General features: G+C 44.2%; 1 protein-coding gene and 1 pseudogene across 2 annotated transcripts; both read left to right on the top strand.

Moving 5' to 3' along the window:
- The first annotated feature begins 4,182 nt into the window (after positions 1 to 4,182).
- Positions 4,183 to 15,612, top strand: LOC148112411 (metal transporter CNNM4-like; annotated as a pseudogene). Its single transcript, XR_015729547.1, has 3 exons — positions 4,183 to 5,699; positions 13,848 to 13,948; positions 15,551 to 15,612. The product of XR_015729547.1 is annotated as a metal transporter CNNM4-like (transcript).
- Positions 15,613 to 19,488: 3,876 nt separating this feature from the next.
- TRNP1 (TMF1 regulated nuclear protein 1) lies at positions 19,489 to 22,350 on the top strand. The gene has a single exon (XM_087876953.1). The coding sequence runs from the start codon at positions 19,769 to 19,771 to the stop codon at positions 20,366 to 20,368; it is 600 nt and encodes a 199-aa protein (XP_087733079.1). The 5' UTR covers positions 19,489 to 19,768; the 3' UTR covers positions 20,369 to 22,350.
- Positions 22,351 to 24,980: the final 2,630 nt, after the last annotated feature.

Here is a 24,980-nt window from a genome sequence, read left to right as displayed (position 1 = left end):
GAAACTGTTGGAAATCTTTTCTTGTTGTTATGGGTTCTGTGCCGTGGTGGCGCAATGGTTAGAATCCAGTATTGCAGGCTACTTCTGCTGACTGCTGGCTGCCAGCAGTTCAACAGTTTGATTCTCACTGGCTCAAGGTTGACTCGCCTTCCATCCTTTCAAGGTCAGTCAAATGAGGACCCAGATTGTTGGGGACAAGATACTGACTGTAAACCGCTTAGAGAGAATGTTGTAAAAGGACTATGAAGTGGTATATAAGTTTAAGTGCTATTGCTATTGCTATTTTTCTAGGATAGCTTTCTCTAACCTGATGCTCATCAAGCGTACTAGAGGGCAATTTCCATTATCTGGTGTTCAAATGCATCGGAAGGCCAGCAGATCAGGGAACCTTCTCTAGGATAGAGAAATGCTTTCTCTAAAATTGCCATTACTAGCTACTAAAAATGACTGAAAATGGTAGGGCCACCAGAACAGGTCTGCACAAATACAGATAGCCACTAGATGGCAGCAAAAAGGGGTTTTCGGTATATTTTTCTGCCATCTACTGGTAATATTCATTGAAGTCTTGCAGCTCAGACATATTTCGTAGCTGTTTGTGTGTGGGGGGGGGGCATGGTGGAGGCTGGGGGCAAGGGGAACATTTAATTGTGTTAATTACCTTACACGTAGTCCTCAACTTACGACGACAATTAAACCCAACATTTTTGTTGTTAAATGAGACATTTGTTAAATGAGCTTTGCCCCATTTTACGACTTTCCTTGCCACAGTTCTTAAGCGAATCATTGCAGTTGATAAGTTAGTAACCAGCTTTCCAGCTGCCAAGCTCGGTGTCTTTAACCACCATGGCAGTATATAGTGAAACGCTTTGTGCCAGATGGTTCCCGAGACGGTTCCCCCAATGACTGTATCCACATTTATTGCCTGCTTGTCTATGATTTATTGCACCCAGGTTGAAAATTCCATTCCAGAGATGGCTAGCCAAACAAATAAACAAGGTGCTAATTAAATCTCAGAATTGCAGAGAAGGATAGCTTCCCAGGAGTTAGACGCACTGGTTTCCATTTTAAAGTATATTTCAAAAGGCAGAGCAATGATGTCTTATCACATGAAGCCCAACTAGCAGGTCGAATGGAAAGGGAAAATGCACAAACTTGTCATTGGAGTTACTCATGAAATATTGAGTGCGGCATATTTTCTTTTTGTGAAGGGTTCTATTTTTAGAATTGCTCTCCCTAGCCTAGCCTGACGGCTTTCAAATGAATCAGATAATAATATTATCTGATTATCAACAGTATCTTGTTGACCATGTAGGCAGGAGATGATGGGAATTATTTTCCAAACATTCCAAATCAGAACATCAAATACAAGCTGGGCGGATATGACCTCGTAGACGATCCTCATTCTGTCAATGACCTTGGAATACTCATCTCAAATGATCTAACAACATTGCCATAAAGGCATTAAGAGTTGTTAACCTAATCTTGCGAAGCTGCTTCTCTGGAAATATTGTTCTGCAAACTAGGGCATACAAAACCTTTACTAGACCGATTCTCGAATACAGCTTATCTGCCTGGAACCCGCACTGTATATCAGACATTAATACAATTGAGCGAGTCCAGAAGTATTTCACAAGAAGAGCACTCCACTCCTCTGCTCACAACAGAATACTTATGCCACCAGGCTTGAAATTTTGGGATTAGACAATTTAGAACTACGCCGCCTTCAGTCTGACCTAAGGGTAGTACACAAAATACGACTTCAGCAACAGAGTGGTCAATGCCTGGAATGCACTACCTGACTCTGTGGTTACGTCCCCAAATCTCCATAACTTTAACCTTAGACTGTCTACTGTTGACCTCACCCCATTCCTAAGAGGTCTGTAAGGGGCGTGCATAAGCGCACCAGCATGTCTACCATCCCTGTCCTACTGTCCCCATTTATTCATATCCTTATCCTGTATTCGTAATCATGTTTATACTTATATCTTTTATTTTATACGTGTTTGACAAATAAATAAATAAAAAATAAATAAAATAAAAACATTTCCATGGTCCATCATGTCTGGGATGGCATCTCCAGAATAAGTGGAAAAACTGTAGTCAAGAAGCATCTAACAGAACTGCTAAAAAATTATTGGTGGTTAAAGGCTGAAGAAAAATACAGTGTTACCATTTCATTACAAAATAAATTTTCCTATTGAAAAGAAGGGAATGGCAGTCTCATTATTATTTTCCCATTTTCAGACGAAAGGGTTTGCTTAATGACCACCACAAAAATGTTGAAAAAAATGAGTCTGGCCATGGAGATGCCTCAAAATGCAATTGTGATGACTTATAACTGAATTTCCAGTCCCAATGCTGGTGCTAAATTGAGGAGTACCTGCCATATTTTCCCCCATTTCTCTGACTTTCTGTCATCCACAGTACTGAAGCTTGAAAACTGTATTATCTTCTCATTCAGTTCCCAGAACAAGAGTCTATCATTTACCTAGCACTGTAGAAAGTAACATAATCTGTTACTATCTACCCCCAGAGATACGAGTGATCCCAGACCTCCGGACTTTTCGTCGGGCCCTTAAAACCTATTTTTTTCAGTTAGCCGGGCTGTCCTGATTTTATGGTGGGTTTTTAAAATTTGAAATTGGTTTTGAATTGAAATGTTTTAAATTATGAGCCAACCTTTAATTATTTTAAATCTATTTTAATTTTTGTGTACAAATGTTTTACTTTGGCTGTTCACCGCCCTGAATCCAAAAGGAGAAGGGTGGTATAGAAATTTGAAAAATAAATAAATAAATAAATAATAACTATGGGGGGGGGGGGGAGGAAATACTTTGGAGCAGTACTTCTCTCCCTCTGTGAAATCAAAGCCATAGTGAATTTGTATGGCGAATATAAGGTGACTCAAATAAATTTTGTGACCCATTTTCTAGTGTCTTTAGACAGATTTGCTTGCAGAAGGTGCAACGCTGATTCATTCATCTGTCTTGCACCTCTCAGGACTTCAGGTGGATGGCTTGGTCCCCTCTAAGATAACAGTTCACTACTGGAGCATCTGCTGCCCTGGACGAGTGTCCAAAGTTCAACCCCAGGATGCTGCTAAAAGTGAGTCCAGGTGCTTTGCTTAATATACAAATGCTCCCTGGGTTCCTGTAAGCTTTTGTTTGATTAACAACACAATCCAAGGCCTATCAATGCAGAGTAACCTTGCTGATAAGATTTATACTTAGGAGGAGAGTACAGGCTATACTTAATGTACATATGCCCACCACTTCACCATTGAAAACAACAATTGATTTGTTTAAACTTTGAAGAGCTTTCTGGGAAGTATGTTTAAAAAAGAAGGTATGGGGCCACTAATACCTGCCAATGACTGCTGAGCATTGCTGACCTCCAGGAGTGGGCTGCTGGGGGTTCGCAGGGGTTCAGGAGAATCTCTAGCCAAGATTCTGTGCAGTTCGGAGAACCCCCAAATCTCACTCCTGGCTGGCCCTGCCCACCCCTTCCCTCCCAGGAGTCGCCACGCAGCCCATTTTAGATGCAGGTAAGTGCAGGGCATGCACAGAAGCTCAGGGAGGGTGAAAAAAGGGCCTACTGGAAGTTTGGGAAAGGCAGAAACCGGCCTGTTTCCGGCCTCCAGAGGGCCTCCGGAGCCTAGGGAGACCATTTTTGCCCTCCTGGAGGCTCAACAAAAGCCTCCGGAGCCCAGGGAGGGCAAAAACACCTCCCACATGCTGTGGTGTAGGAGGCAGACTAGGCCACGCCTACCACACCCACGCCCACCCAGCAACCAGGCAGAGAACACCTTGCTAAAATTTTTGAAGCCCACCCCTGCTCATATCCCATCTAGGAAAATAAGGGAAGGAAGAAGAGGAGGAATGTTCAAGGGGCATTGAGAAGGCAGAAGACCTTCTCTATGAGAGTGGCATTAACTGGAGAACAATGGAAGTATAACACATACTACACATCAGCTTATGGGAAATGGTCTATGTTGGTTTTCATAAAACTAGTTCCCTTCTGTAAAATACAAGGTTCATGCCTTCAGAACACAGAGATTTCTGGTGCCTTCAAATCAGTTGCAAATCAGTCTTCTGCAAGAGGCTTTGATGATGGTGGTGAGATTCAAAGTTGCCAGGTAAGAATGTAGAATGCAAATGAGGTGGGCGGGTCTGCATAGAAGATAGGTTTGTGACATATACAGCTCCAGTTCAGAGCGTGGTTTAATGAGTCACTGGAGGGAATCCATGGATACATTAAATAAAGGGAATCCTTCATGGACTTGATCCGTTGAGGTGTTTTGGTGGGTGACAGAAAAAAAGCGATTAGGTCACAGATCTGGTACTGATGCTTCCAAAGGTCCTTATGCTTCTTTTCGTCTTCCTGTGGCAAGCCAGTGCTGGGAAGGAAGCACCATCCCTTAATGACACCATAATTATAGGCATGAGGCTGGAGAATAGTAGCAAGGCCGAGACAGCCATTTTGGAAAACGGCAGAATCCAAGTGGTGGAAGGAAGCCTGATTTACCTTCGCATCTATGGTAATGGCATCCACAAATTCAGCTGGCGGAGGATTCGGTTTGTGGAGATGACTTCCTTGAGTACTTTCATCAGGGACTTTTCAGTCTGCCCTCAAGGAACAAGTGATTTATTGATACAGCCGTACAGCGGCGACGTGCAAAATACTTCTGCCATACTCTCTGTGAAGGTCCAGATCCTGCGGAAGAATATCCACTTCAAGGACTACATGATGTGCCTTGAGGATCATCGTGGGAAACCACGCCAGCTGCTCAAGGATAGTCACCTGATCCTCCAAGTGATAGAGGACAAAGGTTTGCAGCTACCCCGCTGGCTTGAAATTACCTTAGTAGTTACCCTCTTGGCGCTCTCGGGGATGTTTAGTGGTCTCTCCCTAGGCCTAATATCTCTTGACCCTATGGGATTGCGCATTGTGAAAAATTGTGGCACGCCCAAGGAGAGGGAATATGCCACCAAGATCGAACCCCTCCGAATGAAAGGGAATTATTTGCTCTGTTCTTTGCTGCTCGGTAATGTTTTAGTCAATTCTTCTCTCACCATATTGTTGGACACAGTTATTGGGGAAAACGCTTGGTCTATTGTGATCTCTACTATTTCCATCGTCCTCTTTGGGGAGATCCTTCCACAGGCCCTCTGCTCCCGTCATGGTTTGGCAATAGGTGCCAACACCGTCTTCATCACCAGGTTGGTTATGTTAATCACCTTCCCGGCCACTTACCCTATCAGTAAGCTCTTGGACTACCTCCTTGGGAAAGAAATGGGCACTGTCTACAACTGGGAGAAGCTGATGGAGATGATTCGATTGACTCAGCCTAATAATGACTTGATGAAAGAAGAGCTGAATATCATCGAAGGAGCCCTGGAGTTGAGGTCTAAGATGGTGGAAAGTGTCATGACCCCATTAAAAGACTGCTTCCTTATCAGCAGCAATGCCATCCTGGACTTTGATACAATGACTGAGATCCTAGAGTGGCTACACCCGGATCCCAATCTACACGAAGGAAATTACGAACATTGTTGACATGTTGTATGTCAAAGATCTTGCATTTGTCGATCCAGATGATCGCACCCCAATCAAGACAATCACCAATTTTTACAACCACCCAATCCATTATGTCAGCAACACTACCAGACTGGATGCTATGCTCGAAGAATTCAAAAAAGGTAACGACAGAGTGGATTTCATGCCGGCTTCGGAATGGTTTATAAAATAGAACAATCAAGGGATGTTTAGGACAGGCAAAAGCAGCTCTCCGTTTAATAAGGGAGTTGTGGTCAATCACACAACTATCATGTTTCCCCAAAAATAAGCCCTGTCTTATATTTTTTTGGCCACAATAAAAGGCACTAGGTCTTATTTTCAGGGGGGATGTCATCCACTGACTCACCTCACTTGAGTGCATCGCCTCCAGCCTCCTTTTTGCTGTGAGAGGCCTTCATGAACTTCTTCAGCCTGCAAGGCCATCAAGAGCCTTAGTGGCGCAGTGGACTAAAGTGCTGTTAAGTAGCACCAGCTGCCTGCAATTACTGCAAGTTCAAATCTCACCAGGCTCAAGGTTGACTCAGCCTTCCATCCTTCCGAGGTAGGTAAAATGAGGACCCGGTTTGTGCGGCAATAAGCTGACTTATAAAATATGTATAAAATAGAACACCGCTTGGGGGGGGACAAAAGCCCTACTAAGCAGGTATATACAAAAGTATGAAGGCTATTGCTTAACGCATTGTAAGCCACCCTGAGTCTCCGGAGAAGGGCGGCATATAAATCGAACCAATAAACCAATAAACCAATAAATAAATAAATAAATAAGGCTTTCTTGAAGGTCTCCTGATAGATCTAGAGCTCTTTTATCGGCTACAGAGGCCTTCAGGAAAGCCTTGCCTGCTGCAGAAGAAATAAGCCGAGGTGTGCGAGGCCTGGCTGCAACTATCTGAAGGTAAGTAGTAGGGCAGCTCCACCCCCCCATTTTTACCTAGCTTAATTTTTACCTATGCATTCTGAAGTGGATGGGGTCTTAATTAGGGCTTATTTTGGGGGGGGACTGCTTATACTGGGTGCCCATGTAAAAATCAAGCTAGGACTTACTTTCTAAATAGGTTGTATTTTTGGGGAAACACAGTACCATCATATAGGTAGCAAAATCAACTTTTCTGGAGGTTTGCACAATTCCTGCTCACATGAACACACTTCTCCCCCTCCTAAAAGTTTGGTAAAGATCCAGTAGTTTGGTTTTATATTGGAATAAGGAGAGAAACATATATATGCTAAAAACCAATAAGAAAATAAATTAAGAGGAGCATTTTTTTTTTGTAAAATGTATATTTGCAGTAAAATTTTTTCATCCTTTTGGTGCTATAATTATTGAACAGGATTAGAGAGATATGTCTAAAACAGGCCACTCAAGCTGGCAGCCCACGGGCCAGATATGTCACTTGTAGGCCACGCCTACTCCACCTCCGCAAAGGAAAAAAAAGTCACGATACGTCACGTGATGTGATTGAGTTTGACACCCGTAATGTCAGCGTTCCAGAACGACCCAACTCCAATTAAAAAGGGTATGGGGTCACTAATACCTGCCAATGACTGCTGATCATTGCTGACCTACAGGGGTGGGCTGTTGGGGGTTCGCAGGGGTTTGGGAGAATCTCAAGCTAAGATTCTGTGCAGTTCAGAGAGCCCCTAAATCCCACTCCTGCCTGGCCCCGCCTACCCCACCCCACCCCTCCCAGGAGTCCCCACACGGCCCGTTTTGTATGCAGGTAAGTGCAGGGTGCGCACGGAGGCTCAGGGAGAGTGAAAAACAGGGCTACCAGAAATTCAGGAAGGCCTCCAGAGGGCCTCTGGAGCCTGAGGAGGCCATTTTCGCCTTCCCAGAGGCTCAAGGAAAGGGTTTGGAGCCCAGGGAGGGCAAAAACACCCTCCCGGCTGTGGTGCAGGAGGCCAACTAGGCCACACCACTATGGCCACGCCCACCCAGCAACCGGGCAGAGAACCCCTTGCTAAAAATTTTGAAGCCCACCCCTGCTGACCTCCATTCCGGACTTCCCCAGCTGTTCCCCTCCATGCCAGTATTGGAGTCTGGATTATATTGGGAGTATATACCCTGGTTCCCTAAGATGAATTATGCACATAAAAATGAAGAATCAGTGCATTTCTTTCTGTTGCTTTGAGATATTTATCCTCACACATCTTGTAGATTGGAATCGTCCTCTGTTCCAAAAGACAAAAGGAACAAGAATCAGCAGAAGCCAGCTCCTTTTGCAGCCTGATTTAGCTTCACTGGGTCACCTTGTCTGGAAGGTCTCCAGCCTCACCTTGCTTGCCTAGCTGAAGAATTGGCTGTGAATGTTGACCAGCATGCTGAGATGCAGAATCTGCTGAAGCCAGAATATTGAAAGGCATAGGAAGCCGAAAGCAGTAGATTGCAAGGCATCTATATCATGGTATCGGATGGATTGCAGGGAAAAAGCAGGCAAAAGAAGGAAAGGAAGTTGCATGAAGGCAGAGAGAAAGGTCCGAGAAGATGGTAGAGAATCTCTTGCATCAACAGTAAAGGCAACAGAATATATTTTTTTTGTTTTCAACATAGGTGGGTAAACATAAGACTCCACCATGGAATATCCACTGAACATGGATACATGTAGTCTCGACTTAAAGCCACAATTGAGCCCAACTGTTCCTAAGTGAGACTGTTATGAAGTGAATTTTGCCCCGTTTTACGACCTTTCTTGCCACAGTTGTTAAGTAAATCACTGCAGTTCTTAAGTTAGTGACATGACAGTAAAGTGAATCTGGCTTCCCCATTGACTTTGCTGGTGAGAAGGTAGCCTAGTGAAGAGAAGGACCAGGGGAGACATGACAGCAGTCTTCCAATATTTGAGGGGCTGCCAGAAAGAGGAGGGGGGGTCAAGCTATTTTCCAAAGCACCTGAAGGCCAGACAAGGAATAAAGGATGGAAACTGATCAAGGAGAGATTCAACCTGGAAATAAGGAGACATTTCCTGACAGCGAGAATGATCAACCAATGGAACAGAAGTTGCCTTCAGAAGTTGTGGGAGCTTCATCATTGGAAGCTTTCAAAAAGAGACAGGACTGCCATCTGTCAGAAACGGTGTAGGGTCTCCTGCTTGGGTGGGGGGGTTGGACTAGATGACCTACAAGGTCCCTTCCAACTCTGTCAATCTGTTAAAGGTCACAAAGGGTGATCCCATGACCCTAGGACACTGAAACCGTCAAGCACCTGAATTTTGATCACATGACCATGGTTGTAAGTGTAAAAAACAGTCATAGGCAAAAGTGAGTTTTAAATCCCGGTGCTACCGGTTCACTATTGGGAGCAAGCACGCAGCGCTTCTGCACATGCGCAGAGTGTTTTTGATGACGTCTGGGTGGGTGGGCAAACCAGTAGCAACCCACTACTGGTCATAGGTCACTTTTTTCAGTGCTGTAACTTTGAACGGTCACTAAACGAGTGGTTGTCAATCAAGGGCTATCTCTGTTGAACAAGAGGTGGGTAGATTGACATTTGCCTTGGTAAACAAAACCACGGAGCAAATTTACTGGCAGTATGTAGTGTTGGTGGTGGAAAAAAAAATAATCAACTGTATTTGCTAAAGATTATCGGGAGAATGCAGGGATTTGTTCTAAACGAAATGTTAAATCAACCCACTTCCCAATCTCCTGGAGAGAGCCTGGCATTATGTAAAAGGCCTTTATCATCCATTTCTTTGGATTGCATAAACAGATGTATCTGGCAGTCCAGATATGAATAGAACGTGGGGGGAAAGACAAGCGGCTTGAAAGGCTTAAAGCTTTTAGTAATAACATGCAGCACAGAAATGAGCTGGTATTTAATTTTCTCTAACCTCCAGATGATCGCTGTTATCCATCCATATTACCTACCATGTGGTGAGCATGCTATTATTTTAATCAATTGGCAGGAAGAATGGGGACCAGGATAAAGCGAAGCCAGGAAACTGGCTACCTAAATTGAAGGAGAACACACAGATCCCATAATGCTTTGCAAAAAGACCCCCTGGACACTTACTGTAGTTCAATATTGGCACTAGAACCCTTCACTGTACCAGGTAACAGCTTAGAAGAGGTTGAGCAGGTCAAAATAGGCTTTCTTACATACGGTAAGTCCTCTTGAGAACCTTCTTCCTAGGCAACTGGATTGAAGGCTTCAGGAGCTCATATCTGACGTGGGCTGGAGAGGGGAGAAATGAAATTTCCTTTAGGAAAGGAAGCACAGAAAGTTACTGTGGGGTCCTTGGTAATTTTTGAGCTTGATGGTTTTCTTGATGGCTACAACTAACAACAAACAGCCGCCTAATCAATGAACCACCAAGACTACTCCCATCAATAGAATGGAATAGAATAGAGTTTTTTTATTGGCCAAGTGTGATTGGACACACAAGGAATTTGTCTTTGGTGCATATGCTCTCAGTGTACATAAAAAAAAAGATACATTTGGCAAAAATTTTAAGGTACAACACTTAATGATAGTCATAGGGTACAAATAAGCAATCGAATCATACTAGAATAGAATAGAATAGAATAGAATAGAATAGAATAGAATAGAATAGAATAGAATAGAATAGAATAGAATAGAATAGATTTTTTTTATTGGCCAAGTGTGATTGGACATACAAGGAATTTGTCTTGGTGCATAAGCTCTCAGTGTACATAAAAGACAAGATTCGTTCATCAAGAATCATAAGGTACAACACTTACTGATAGTCATAGGGTATAAATAAGCAATCGAATCATACTAGAATAGAATAGAATAGAATAGAATAGAATAGAATAGAACAGATTTTTTTTATTGGCCAAGTGTGATTGGACACACAAGGAATTTGTCTTGGTGCATATGCTCTCAATGTACATAAAAGAAAAGACGTTCATCAAGAATCATAAGGTACAACACTTACTGATAGTCATAGGGTACAAATAAGCAATCAGGAAACAATATCAATATAAATAGTAAGGATACAAACAACAAAATTACAGTCATACAGTCATAAGTGGAAGGAGATGGGTGGTGGGAACAATGAGAAGATTAATAGTAGTGCAGACTTAGTAAATAGTTTGACAGTGTTGAGGGAATTACTTGTTTAGCAGAGTGATGGCATTCGGGAAAAAACTGTTCTTGTGTCTAGTCGTTCTGGTGTGCAGTGCTCTATAGCATCATTTTGAGGGTAGGAGTTGAAACAATTTATGTCCAGGATGCGAGGGGTCTGTAAATATTTTCACAGCCCTCTTTTTGACTCGTGCAGTATACAGGTCCTCAATGGAAGGCAGGTTGGTAGCAATTGTTTTTTCTGCAGTTCTAATTACCCTCTGAAGTCTGTGTCTGTCTTGTTGGGTTGCAGAACCAAACCAGACAGTTATAGAGGTGCAGATGACAGACTCAATAATTCCTCAACAGACAGGGCAAGCCACTAGTATATATATAAATAAGAGCAAACCCCACTCCCTTCTAGCACTGATGATGTTACCTCATTTGGTAATGAAATGTCTGCAAGAAAAGGCAGAAGCTTGTCCACCCCAAGGATAAAACACCCAGACACAGGGGTGGGTTCTACTTACCTTTACAACTGGTTCACAACAGGACCGCACGCTTACAACTGTGACAGCATCCCCACAATCATGCAATCAAAATTGGGATGCTTGGCAACTGGCATGTATTTATGACAGCTGCAGCCTCCCAGGGTGATGTGATCATTATTCCAATCAACTTGTGACGAAGTCAAGGGGGTGGGGGTGGGGAAGCCGGATTTGCTTAACCGACTGTGTGATTCACTTAACAACTGCAGTGATTCACTTATTAAGCATGGCAAAAAATGTTGTAAAAATGGGCACAATTTACATAACAAAGAGCCGTGGTGGCGCCGTGGTTAGAATGCAATATTGCAGGCTAATTCAGCCAACTGCCAGCAGTTCAATCCTGACTGACTCAAGGTTGACTCTGCCTTCCATCCTTCCAAGGTCAGTAAAATGAGGACCCAGATTGTTGGGGGGCAATAGGCTGACTCTGTAAACCACTTAGAGATGGCTGTAAAGCACTGTGGAGCGGTATTTATTTATTTTATTTATTTATTTTATTTCAAATTTATATACCGCACCTTCTCTCGAAAGACTCAGGGCAGTGTACAGCCAGATAAAAACATACAATACAAACATTAAAAAACAATTAAAAGGATATATATTAATTTGGCCCCAGTTTAAGATAACAAACCAATTAAAAATTAAAAATATGTTAAAAAATGTGTTAAGCCAGCCCGGCTTGCTGGAAAAAGAAGGTTTTAAGGGCACGGCGGAAGGCACCGAGGTCTTGGATTCTCCTTATCTCTGGGGGCAGCTGATTCCAGAGGGTAGGTGCCCCCACAGAGAAGGCCCTCCCCCTGGGGGTCACCAGCCTACATTGTATATAAGGTATATAAGTTTAAGTGCTATTGTTATCTTCCTTCCTTTCTCTCTTTCTCTTTCCTTCCTTCCTTCCTTCCTTCCTTCCTTCCTTCCTTCCTTCCTTCCTTCCTTCCTTCCTTCCCTCCCTCCCTCCCTCCCTCCCTCCCAGTGGTTAGAATGAACGAAGTATTTCAGGCTAACTCTGCTCACTGTCAGGAGTTCGATTCTGACTGGCTCAAAGTTGACTCTGCCTTCCATCCTTCCAAGTTGGGTAAAATGAGGACCCAGATTGTTGGGGGGCAATAGGTTGACTCTGTAAACCACTTAGAGAGGGCCGTAAAGCACTGTGAAGCTGAATATAAGTCTAAGTGCTATTGCTAACTGCCTTTCTTAGGAACAGAAATTCTGGTTTCAATTATAGTTGGAAGTCAAGGACTAATTGTACAGGCTTCTCCACACAGACACACACCCAATTTAAATTTAAAACAATCTGGTAAGAAAGCCAAAACCAAAAGCGGATCTTTAAAGGGTTAGCAAATGAGGCTCCCTTCTGCATGGTTAAATCTAGACAGACGTGACAATGACATTTGAGTGTCACAGGACTCGTTAGCTGGCTCTGATTTCTTGCCAAATCAGCCCACTTTAACTTTATTAATAAATCATTACGTAACGTGCTATTGGCAGACACACTGCAATATCAGGTTTTTGAAACATTTTTTGAAAGGATGCTATAATTCAAAAAACGCACAGATTTCCCCCAGCTTCATTTTTCTTTCTGAACTTGAACCATTGTTTGGAGAATTGGAGGGAGCAGGGAGCATTAAATATTGGGGTTTCTATTCTGAAATGAAAAATGGACACGGTGGATCAGTGGCTAAGACGCTGAGCTTTTCGATTGAAAGGTCGGCAGTTCAGTGGTTCGAATCCCTAGTGCTGCATAACATGGTGAGCTCCTTATTGAGTCTGTCATCTACACCTCTATAACTGTCTGGTTTGGTTCGGTTCTGTAACCCAACAAGCAGACACAGACTTCAGAGGATAATTAGAACTGCAGAAAAAAAACAATTACTACCAATCTGCCTTCCATTGAGGACCTGAATATTGCACGCCTCAAAAAGAGGGCTGTGAAAATATTTAGACCCCTCGCATCCTGGACATAAACTGTTTCAACTCCTACCCTCAAAACGACACTATAGAGCACTGCACACCAGAACAACTAGATACAAGAATAGTTTTTACCCAAACGCCATCACTCTGCTAAACAAACAATTCCCACAACACTGTCTAACTATTCACTAAGCCTGCTTTACTATTACTATTAATCTTCTCATCGTTTCTATCACCCATCTCCTCCAACTTATGACTGTATGACTGTAACCTTGTTGTTTGCATCCTTACGATTTATATTGACTGTTTCCTAATATGATTTCATTGCTTATTTGTACCCTATGACTATAATTAAGTGTTGTACCTTATGCTTCTTGAGGAATGTCTTTTTATGTACACTGAGAGCGTATGCACCAAAGACAAATTCCTTGTGTGTCCAATCACACTTGGCCAATAAAGAATTCTATTCTATTCTATTCTATTCTATTCTATTCTATTCTATTCTATTCTATTCTATTCTATTCTATTCTATTCTATTCTATTCTATTCTATTCTATTCTATTCTTAAACAAAATGGAAAAGATAGCAGTCGAATAAATAACAAACAAATAAATAAACCACTTTTATGTTGGGGTCAAAAAAGTTTACATAGCCATGAAGTCACTTGGGCTACACTATCTGGCAGCAAAAATCCAGATATCCACTAGTGATTATTGAGATTTCTGCAGCTTAGATAGGCTAGCTAGCCTTTCGAGATTTTTTTACTCGCTCTGTCAATAAAATGTTCTTTCCAACAGCTCTTCCCCTGGGAACATACCTGCTCATGGATCGCTATAGAAACAACTCCTCCTGGAAGTTACGAGGTTGTTCTAACCCATCTGTGTTGTTTTTTTTCAAGGTGAGTCAAGGTGAGTCATAGCAAAAGCAAATGAAATTGATTCAGACCTGCAATAGCTGCCTTTTATGTGAAACAGAGCAAAGAGAGAGAGGACACAGTTAAGACCTAAAACTGCCTTTTAGGCAGCTTTCAGATGTGAGGAGTAACAGAATAACAGAGTTGGAAGGGACTTTGGAGGTCTTCTAGTCCAACCCCCTGCTCAAGCAGGAGATGCTGTACCACTTCGGTACAACATCTCTTAAAAAAGCCTGAGGTGATGGAGCCCTCACAACTTCTGAAGGCAACCTATGTCACAGACTATGTCACAGTCTGTGTTGACAGGGGGGCAGAGGTCGACCCCAAGGCCCCTTGTATGTGGGGTGCCACAAGGGTCGGTCCTCTCGCCCCTTCTGTTCAACATTTATGTGAAGCCGCTGGGTGAGATCATCCGTGGTTTCGGGGTGAAGTACCACCAGTACGCTGACGATACTCAGCTGTACATCTCCACCCCGGACCACCCCAATGATGCCCTTGAAGTGATGTCCCGGTGCCTGGAGGCCTTGCGGATCTGGATGGGGAGAAACAGACTCAGGCTCAACCCATCCAAGACCGAGTGACTGTGGTTTCCGACATCCCGATATAGTCAGTTGGCGCCATCACTGACTATTGGGGCCGAGTCATTGCCCCCCACGGAGAGGGCTCGCAACTTGGGTGTCCTCCTGGACTCACGGCTGTCTTTAGAAGAGCATATGACGGCCGTGGCCAGGGGGACTTTTTATCAGGTCCGCCTGATTCGCCAGTTGCGTCCCTTTCTGGATCGGGACTCGTTAAATACGGTCACTCATGCTCTTGTCACTTCCCGCTTGGACTACTGCAATGCTCTCTACATGGGGCTCCCCTTGAGGAGCACCCGGAGGCTCCAGCTGGTCCAGAATGCGGCCGCGCGGGTGGTTATGGGAGCGACGTGGCGCTCCCATGTGACCCCCCTCCTGCGCGAGCTGCACTGGCTCCCGGTGGTCTTCCGGGTGCGCTTCAAGGTTTTGGTTACCACCTTTAGAGCGCTCCATGGCATCGGATCGGGGTATCTACGAGACCGCCTTCTGCTACCAATAGCCTCTCACCGACCAGTACGCTCCCATAGAGAGGGGCTCCTCAGGGTGCCGTCGGCCAAACAGTGTCGACTGGCGGCCCCCAGGGGGAGAGCCTTCTCTGTGGGGGCACCTACCATCTGGAACGAGCTCCCCCCAGAGATACGGAAGATCCCGGACCTGCGCACGTTTCGCCGTGCTCTCAAAACTTTTCTATTTCAGCAAGCTGGCCTGGCCTAACTCCCCTCTTTTAAATTCTTAAATTTTAAATTTTTTAATTCGTGATTTTATAAATTGGGTGTTTTAATCTGTGTTTCGGCCGAAATATTTAATAATTTTAAGGGATTTTTAATATTTGTATTGTCTGTATTTTATCTTGGCTGTTCACCGCCCTGAGTCCTTCGGGAGTAGGGCGGTATAGAAATTTGATTAATAAATAAATAATAAATAAATAAATAAATTGTTCTCACTATCAGAATTCAGTGAAATCATTAGTCCTTTCAAACTTAACATTTTTTTTTTTTGTTCTGAACAGGAATGAATAAAACTTAACAGGTAGTCCTCAACTTACGACCACAATTGAGCCCAACATTTCTGTTAACTGAGACATTTGTTAAGCGAGTTTTGCCTCATTTCTTGCCACGGTTGACAAGTGAATTGCTGCCGTTGATTAGTTAGTAAGTGAATCTGGCTTCCCCATTGATTTCGCTTGTGAGAAGTTCGCAAAAGAGGATCGCATGACCTTGGGACACAGCAAAGGTCGTAAATATGAAGCAGTTGCCAAGCATCTGAATTTTGATCACACGATCATGGGGATGCTGCAAAGGTCGTAACTGTGAAAAACAGTCATGTCACATTTTCAGTGCCGCTGTACCTTTGAATGGTCACTAAATGAACTGTTGTAAGTGGAGGACTACCTGTATTCTAACCATAGTGATTCACTTACAAGGACTCTACTAAATAGTTTACTGAGCTGTAGTTTTCTGAAAAAGAAACAGGGTTAGCTGGGCTCACATGCAGTAATCTTCAGTCCAGTGTTTCTCCATCTTGCCAATTTTAATGCTGGCTGGAGGAATTCTGCCCTGATTTCAATTTCCATTGTAATGCAGAGAAGGTCCTCAACTTAAAGCCATTTGTTTAGCGACCGTTCAAAATTACAAGGGTAATACCTTAATTACAACCAGTCCTCACACTAATGACAGTTTTTTTTTTTTAAATTTGATTTATATGCCGCCCTTCTCCGGAGACTCAGGGCGGCTTACAATGTGCTCAGCAATAGCCTTCATCCTTTTGTATATTTATACAAAGTCAGCTTATTGCCCCCACAACTGGGTCCTCAATTTACCTACCTTAGAAAGGATGGAAGGCTGAGTCAACCTTGAGCCTTGGCAAGATTCGAACCCTGCAGTAATTGCAGGCAGCTGGTCTTAATAACCAGCTTAATAACAGGGTGCCTTAAACCCCTGTACTACCAAGGTAGTACAGTTGCAGCATCTCCGGTCATGTGTTCAAAATTCAGATGCTCAGGAGTATCAAATTTATGATGGTTGCAGGGTCCTGTCCGACCTTCACAGGCAGCTTCTAACAAGCAAATTTAAATGGGGGAAGCCATATTTGCTTAAGGTCCACATGATTCACTTAAAAACGGCAGTAACAACCTTGGCAAAAAAGATTGTAAAATTGGATGCAACTGACTTAACGATTGCTTTCTTTAGCAATGAACATTCCGATCCCAATTGTGGTTGCAAGCCAAGCACTATTCCCTACTGTGAAGGTTCAGCCTATGACTTATTTACAATACACTCTGAAAAAATAAACACCGGTTAAAACTGCCTTTTGTCCATTGGATGCTCTTCAAATGGCTGCAAATGATTCATCCTGGCATATCTGGTCATTCTGGCCAGAGGGAGTTGAAGAGTTCTCATTTAGAATAGAATAGAATAGATTAACAGAGTTGGAAGGGATCTTGTAGGTCATTTAGTCCAGCCCCCTGCCCAAGCAGGAGAGACTACCCTATTTCTGACAGAGGGCAGTCCAGTCTCTTCTTGAAAGCCTCCAGTGATGAAGCTCCCACAACTTCTGAAGGCAACTTCTGTTCCATGGGTTGATTGTTCTCACCGTCAGAAAATTTATCCTTATTTCTTATCAAAGGCCTGGAGGCTAAACCATACGAAGAATAGCTGCAGGTTTTGGGTTTGGCTAATCTAAAGAAAAGAAGAATTAGGGGGGGACATGATAGCAGTATTCCATTATTTGAAGGGCTGCCACAAACAAGAGGGGAGGTCAAATTATTCTCCAAAGCACCGGAGGGCAGGAACACGAAATAATGATTAGAAACTAATCAAAGAGAGAAGCAACCTAGAATGAAGGAGAAACTTCCCAACAGTGAGGACAATTAATCAGTGGAACAGCTTTGCCTTCAGAAATCGTGGTACTTTATCACTGGAGGTTTTTAAGAAGAGATACCGGGCCTGGTAGCTCAGCAGACTAAAAGCATTGTGATTAACACCAGCTGTCTGCAATTACTGTAAGTTCGAATCTCACCAGGCTCAAGGTTGACTCAGCCTTCCATCCTTTCTAAGGTAGGTTAAATAAGGACCCAGTTTGTGGGGGCAATAAGCTGACTTTGTATAAATATACAAAAGTATGAAGGCTATTGCTTAATGCATTGTAAGCCGCCCTGAGTCTCCAGAGAAGGGCGGCATATAAATCAAATTAAAAATAAAAAATAATAAAAAAAAATTGACAGTCATTAGTCTGAGAAGGTATAGAATAGGTTCTCCTGCTTGAGGAGGGGGCTGGACTAACAGTAACAGAGTTGGAAGGGACCTTGGAGGTCATCTAGTCCAACCCCCTGCTCACACAGGAGACGTGCTAGGGATTCAAACCACCGAACTGCTGACCTTTCCGATCGACAAGCTCAGCATCTTAGCCACTGAGCCACCTAGTCAGGCATAAGTCAGTCTAGAACAGCGGTCACCAACTGGTGGTCCATGGACCACTGGTGGTCCGTGAGAAAATTTTGGTGGTCCCCAGAAAAATTATTTGCATTTTTTATATTGCACTAAATACTATTTATCTTTTTTAAAAAATCGTATTAGTGGTCCGCGGGATTTAAAATTATGAATTTAGTGGTCCCTGAGGTCCGAAAGATTGGTGACCTCTGGACTACAATAATGTAGGTAAGCCGGTCCAGCTGGATGATCACTGAAGGGCCCTCTTTATTCATAGTATTGTAAGAAAGGAAATGTGCTTGTTTAAGGGAAGCCAATTATCCAGTTGAAAGGCAGAGAATTCCTTTGAAGTAGAAACATTCACAAGAGGGGCCCCTCAGTTATCAGAGATAGAGATATTTGTTTGAAGGTTAAAACAGATCAAAGGATGACCACATGTAACATCAACAAGAGATAATTTGAATCTATGCTTCAGTAATTTACAAGAAGAATTATGACTGTTGGCAAAGAAAATGTAAAACTTAATGTCAATTAAAAATAACAAATGTATATGATCATATGAACTGCTGAGTTAACAGAATCCTTTGTTTGATACTGTATAAAACTGGAATCTCATGTTCATTACCTTGCTCAGATTTTGAGGTAGCAATACCTATCTGAACCTTATTGCAATAATAAACTGACTCTGTCTGCCCCGAAGGGATTTTTTTTTTTTTTAAATTTGATTTATATGCCGCCCTTCTCCGGAGACTCAGGGCGGTTTACAATGCGCTAAGCAATAGCCTTCATCCTTTTGTATATTTATACAAAGTCAGCTTATTGCCCCCACAAACTGGGTCCTCAATTTACCTACCTTAGAAAGGATGGAAGGCTGAGTCAACCTTGAGCCTTGGCGAGATTCGAACCCTGCAGTAATTGCAAGCAGCTGGTCTTAATAACCAGCTTAATAACAGGGTGCCTTAAACCCCTGTACTACCAAGGCTCTTTCCATGTCTCTTAATTCCTTCCTTCCATAACAAGAAGACCTCCAAGGTCCCTTCCAGCTCTGTTCCGTCCCGTTCTGTTCTAGATTGAATATCTCCTTGTTCAGTTGCCATCCTCATTTGGAGGACACCAGCTTGGGGAATTAGGTTTCCTGCCGGTTGCCCCAGCAATTTGTGCCAGATCAGAAGGAACAACATGCCTGATCATCCCTAATCTTCCTAGCAATTTTCCGAGATGAAAGTGGTGGGGGTGGGGGATGAAAAAGAGCCTCCTTTCCCTCCCACTCCCAATAGCCCTGTATTTGCAAAGCGCTGTTAAGACCACGTTAGAAAAGAAAACAGTCCGGAGAGCCGGGCGGGCGCAGGCAAGATGAGCTCCGGAAAGCGGCCGAACAGATGCCAGGCGGGGGATTAAAGAGACAGGGCGAAGCTCCAGCAGTGATTGGCTGAGCGAAGCATCTCTCAAATCCCCCCCTCCCCGTCCCTCCCCCCCACGTCTCCTCTGCCTTTATAAGCGCGCTCGGGAGGCCGGTTGGCCAGACCTGAACTGAGCTCGGCGGGCTCAGGTTCCGAATCAGAATTCGCCAGCACGCCCGCTGCGATCCGAGTCCCCCCCACCCCCACCCCCACCCCGCCCGGCTTGGAGCAAGCAGGGCGGGGAGTGGCGCGCCTGCCGCTACCCTCTCCCGCAAGCCGTTCTGCGGAGCGCCGGTGGGAAGGATCGGGATCAGAGGCGCTCCACGCCCCGAGGGCGCGCATCTCCATCTGGGCTTCAAAGCACCGGCGCTCTCCCCTTCCCTTCCCGCTAAAGCCTTAATGCCCGGCTGCGGGATTGCGCCTCTTGCCATCCGAGCCCTGAAGCCGCCTAGAGGAGCCGAGGAGGCGGCCAAGCCGGCGAAAGTGGCGGCGGCGGCGGCGGCGGCTCCTGCAGCGACCAGCCGGGACTTGGAAATGCGCGCCGCCGCCTCTTCCTCGCTGCCGGCGGCGGTGCGGGGCGCGCTGGAGCTGGCGGAAGCTCGGCGGCGCCTGCTGGAGGCGGAGGGCCGGCGGCACCTGGTCTCGGAGCTGGAGAGCCGCGTCCAGCACCTGCACCGCGTCTTCATCGAAGCCGAGCTGCGCATGGCCACCCGAGCCGAGACTCTCGGCCGCCTGGGCAGCGGCGTGGCTCAAGCCGAGCTTCACCTCACGACGCACGGGCAGCGCTTGAAGAAGACCGCCAGGCGCTACAAAAAGGCCCGTCCGCCCGCTTTCCTGGCCTCGGCGCTGGCCCTCAGCAGCTGCGTGCCTTGGGCGGCCTGCCGGATGAGGCGAGGGGGTGGACCGGAGCCGCCGGAATCCCCGTTCCGGAGGAGTTTGCCGGGCTCGGCGGCTTTGAGCGAGACGGAGCCGCGGAAGAGCAACGGCGCCGCTTCGTGAGCTGCACCCGCAGGGAAGGACTAGAAGACCTCTCAAGTTCCCTTTCCAGCTCTATTCTGATTGATTGATTGAGGGTTGATTGACGTGTAGCGCGCAAAACCTGGGACGATCCGGATCGGGAAGGGGGACCGTGAGACGGCAGCTGTTCCTCCCTTCGATGCTCGTGACTCTCGCCGCATTAACCGGTGGCCGCTCGCCTGCCTTCTGCTCAGCCTTTTAGACTTTGCTAAACTCGAGTTTGATAGATGGGGGGGGGGTGTAGGTTCAGGCACAGCTTTAGTTTATGCTACACATCAAGCCAACATATTAAGCCAGCATCTAGTTATTTGGACATGGGAAATTATATGAATACCACAATTGCGTTTTGTTGACTCACGGTTAAGCGGTCTTGTTGTGAATTCAGCAAACTTGATGGAGTTGGAGAAATGTTTTATAACCCTAGAGTAATATCTGGAAGTATACAGGGACATCAGTAATCTTCATCTTATCCATAAATTATGGAATTAATAATCCGGCGTGTTTGAAATGAATGCCCTGAAATGAAATGCAGAGCATATATTTTAGGGGGAAAAAAAACCCACCTTCCAATTATTTTTCAATATAATTCTTTTTAAATAATATTGTGATTGAAATTCCCGTTACATCTAAATTTTCTACCTAGAGGAGATGCTTGCCAGCTGACATGAATTCCAATGTTCATCTGCCCAGCTTTATATGTTAAAATTATTTTAACCATTTTTACAATAGTCCGTACTTGAGTTAACATTTTTAATGCAGAGGATTGATGATGTCCCCAAAAGCAGTAATCAATTAAAAAAAAAAAGCTAGGTCAGTTCATGTCCACACAATTGTCAACCTTATCTTGTAATTCTATCAACAAAATTTAAAAGGAACATATGCCCTAAAATTAGTTCACGCATAAACAAAATGTTTTAGTAAATTGATCACCCCTCCCCCCACATCAGCTTTGCAGTTATCTAGCTGCAGCTTCCTAGATGCAGAGGTTGGAAACAGCTAGGAAAAGGTGGATTGTGTATTGAGTTGGTTTGATAAAGTCACCCTTATTTCTAGTCAGCAGGACAACAGTTGCTTTGCTTTGATCTTTGTCTCTTAGAACGCTTTTTAGTCCACTCTTCTCTGACAGCATCAGTTCTCTGAGTCATTAATCATCATGGCCACTGGCGAAGGTTGCTTGACTCAGTGGGAATCCAGGGAGAAGGAATATTGATGGACTTCTAGCTAGCCTGGAAGACCAGAAAGAGCTGTGTGTTCCTGCCAGCTTTTATAAAGCAAGGAGTATTTTAAATGATGCCTTCAGGCCCTTATGTGCTGCTAGACATTCATAGGACATAAATTAAACATTTATGTGCATGGGCAGAATTAAGTGATTAGGACTCCTCTTTTTTTGCACTTTCAATACAAGTTTCTTGATCTTTTGAATTCATGCAGTGTGTTAATCTGAAACACAATATGCAGAAAATGTTGCAACATTGATCTTTTCATTTAGCAGGCCTGGTGGGTACAACCCCCGCCCCACACACACACTCACTCTACACTTATACTGCTTCTTTGAAGCTGAACACTGAAATGTTTTTCAAACACAAATTTGTTGTTCTTAGTTGCAAAGTCATGTCCGACCCATCACGACCCCATGGACAATGTTCCTCCAGGCCTTCCTGTTCTCTACCATACCCTGGAGTCCATTTAAGCCCATTTCGTAAGCCGAAAACACAAGTAGCCCATCCTAAAAATGTTTTTGGAGAAAAGCCTCACTAAGTTTCGTTTGGGTAGCGCCATCACTTTAGAACTGATATTTGTACAGTCTTAAGCAGCACAAGAGCCAGTATGGTAAGGTGGTTGTAGCCCCCCCAGGCTACAAACTGGGAGACGGTGAGTTCTAGTGCTACCTTAGGCACAGAGGCAAATGGGTGACCTTGGGCCAGTCCCCCTCTCTCAGCCCCGGGAAAGAGACAATGGCAAACCACTTCTGAAATCTTGTCAAGAAAACTGCAGGGGCTCATCTAGGCAGTTGCTAGGAATCGGCACTGATTTGAAGGGAGACACAAGCAGCAACAATTGTAATTGCATCATATACCAATTCCCAAAACACAAGTGTTTAAAATTTGGCTCATTTTTGCATTCAAGACAGTCGTGCTAGTTTAGATAGCAATCAAAACTATACAGATGTATAGCGTTTTATTGTTCACTGTATTCCTTTTCCACATGTGGGGTGAGTGGAGAAGCAGGGAGAGCTGATTGAGGGAAAAGAGAGGCCCTGCAAAAGTTTAATTGGCAATTCCCTGAAAAACATTGTTTCCCGTCTAGAAAATTACTGGTATTACCTAAGTTGCTGAATTGTGACCAGTGTTCCAAAAGTTTAAACTTCTGATTATTACCTATCTGGAGAATGCTAACTTTAGGAAAAGTTGATGTAGACTTTGGTGATGTTATCCATGGATTAGCACATGCAAACAATCCATGTCATTAAAAAAAAATACCTCTTAATGGTTGCACGTCAGGTTTTTATTAAAGGTAGAAGAATAGGACTGATGGATGGTGATGAAAGGTGGAAATCCTGGATAGGAATTAATTATAATTAAATGCTGCCCTGATTGAAAATTATATATGCTAGGGTAAAACCAAAAACACATTCCCTGATTAAGTTAGGTTTTCCGTGAAGTGTGTCTGTTACCTGAGCATATAATACTTTCTTCTCGGAAATGTACAGTGCAGGAGATTAACAGTAGATAGGCTCACCACCATAATTAATTTGGTTATTGGATTTATCTTTTTTCAGGGTTGACGTACGTTGAATCATTTAACTGGCTGAGTTCATACAACACACTGAAAATGAGTTAAAAACTAAGCTATCTAAATTTAACATGCAATGTAAATACAGTTGCTACTAGATATTTAGCTGACTGTGCTAAGTATGCTCTCCCAAAGCAGTCGATGTAATACTAAAACGTATACACAGAAGTACATCCTGTAGAATTCAACATTTTGTAATCCTGGCTAAGTGGGCATAGAATTGCAAGACTAAAAAAGCCCAGCCTTTTTCGCTCAGCAGATGGCTTGTTAACAGCTTTTATTTATAGAGTAAAAAAGTAGGTTGGATAAAGAAAAGTGGGCACAGGTTTCAAATGTACTTTGAGGGAGGATTAACATCTGTTCTGATTCAGCTGCCTGAAATATTCCCGTGTCAAAAAGAGACAAAAACTTGATTTTACTTCACTATATTTCATCAGGAACACCTTCTGTTGCCTACAACGGTATCTCTGTGGGAGGGAAAAACTTGAAGTTATTTGAGCAGCTTTGATGCATATCTTTAAAAAAAATGGAGAAAAAAAGGCCCCTTACAAAAATTGCTTTATGGGAGCACTAGGGAGCGCTCCAGTTAAATCAGGGATGTCCGACCTTGGCAGCTTTTAAGATCTCTGGACTTCAACTCCCAGCCAACCCATGCTGGGTAGGGAATTCTCGGAGTTGAAGTCCACCAGGCTTAAAATTGTCAAGAGTGGACACCTCTGATTTATACAGTATATATATATACAGAGAGAGAGTGGTTTGTTGTATAATTTTAAGGCTCCATCATTTCTGATGGATAATAACTCCTGCAATGAATGTATGTTTTTTATAGCATAGGAATCCACTGGAAAGAAACATATCATTTGTACCTAAATAAATATATTTTTCACTGTATATTGTCTGTGATATTGCATCAGAAGTGGAAAGAAAAAGGTGATTGGGTGGGCTTCAAAAATTTCAGCAACAGGTTCTCTGCACGGTTGGGTGGGTGTGGCCATGGTGGGTGTGGCCTAATTGACTTCCTGCACCGTGGCGGGGGGGGGGAGAGGGGCGTTTTCGCCTTCCCCAGGCTCTGGAGGCTTTCCTCAAGCCTCTGGGAGGGCGAAAACTGCCTCCTCCAGGCTCTGGAGGCCCTCCAAAGGCCAGAAACAGACCTGTTTTTGGACTTCCAGAACTTCTGGGAGGCCTGTTTTCCCACCTCCCTGAGCCTCCGCACGGGCCCTGCGCTTACCTCGCATCCAAAACAGACCACGTGGAGACTCCGTGGAGGGGAGGGGTGGCCGGGGCCAACCAGGGTGGGATTTGGAGGTTCTCCAAACCGGCCATAACATTAGCTACGGGTTCTCTCAAACCGGGGTGAACCCATAGCAGCCCACCCTGGAGGGTGATACCTTGGGAGAAGAACTTGGGAGAAGAACTTGGGTTATGACCAAGAACTCCTGCGGACCATTTGAACATCCATGGGGCCTGAAGTACCTCCTTGAACTCAAGAAGCCTTCAGCAGAAGAATACAGGAGTTTGCATTTCATACCTTTGATCTACACATGGGAAATCCGGAGTAGCCTCATTCCAAATTGGAGCGAGCTAATTTTTAGCTAGATTCATGGAAATGGGAGGGAGGGAAAACACTTAGCACCACCACTACAGACTAAATTGTAGGCAAAGGCATTGTTGGGTGCTTGGAAACAAAGCTGCAACATCGGTGTGTAAATGGAACTAAAAATCCGGTATCTTGCTTCGATGGGATGGCACACACGAATGGTAGGCAGGGATGAAAAACAAGAACGCAACGTACAGAACAAGA

The sequence above is a fragment of the Pantherophis guttatus genome, chromosome 10 (genome assembly GCF_059756535.1).
Source record: "Pantherophis guttatus breed Tessera chromosome 10, ASM5975653v1, whole genome shotgun sequence".
NCBI classification, from domain to species: Eukaryota; Metazoa; Chordata; class Lepidosauria; order Squamata; family Colubridae; genus Pantherophis; species Pantherophis guttatus.
This window is presented reverse-complemented; position numbering and strand designations above follow the sequence as displayed.

Bases quoted from the DNA above. Each gene is read 5' to 3' on its own strand.
- TRNP1 (XM_087876953.1), top strand. From the start codon at position 19,769: ATGCCCGGCTGCGGGATTGCGCCTCTTGCCATCCGAGCCCTGAAGCCG.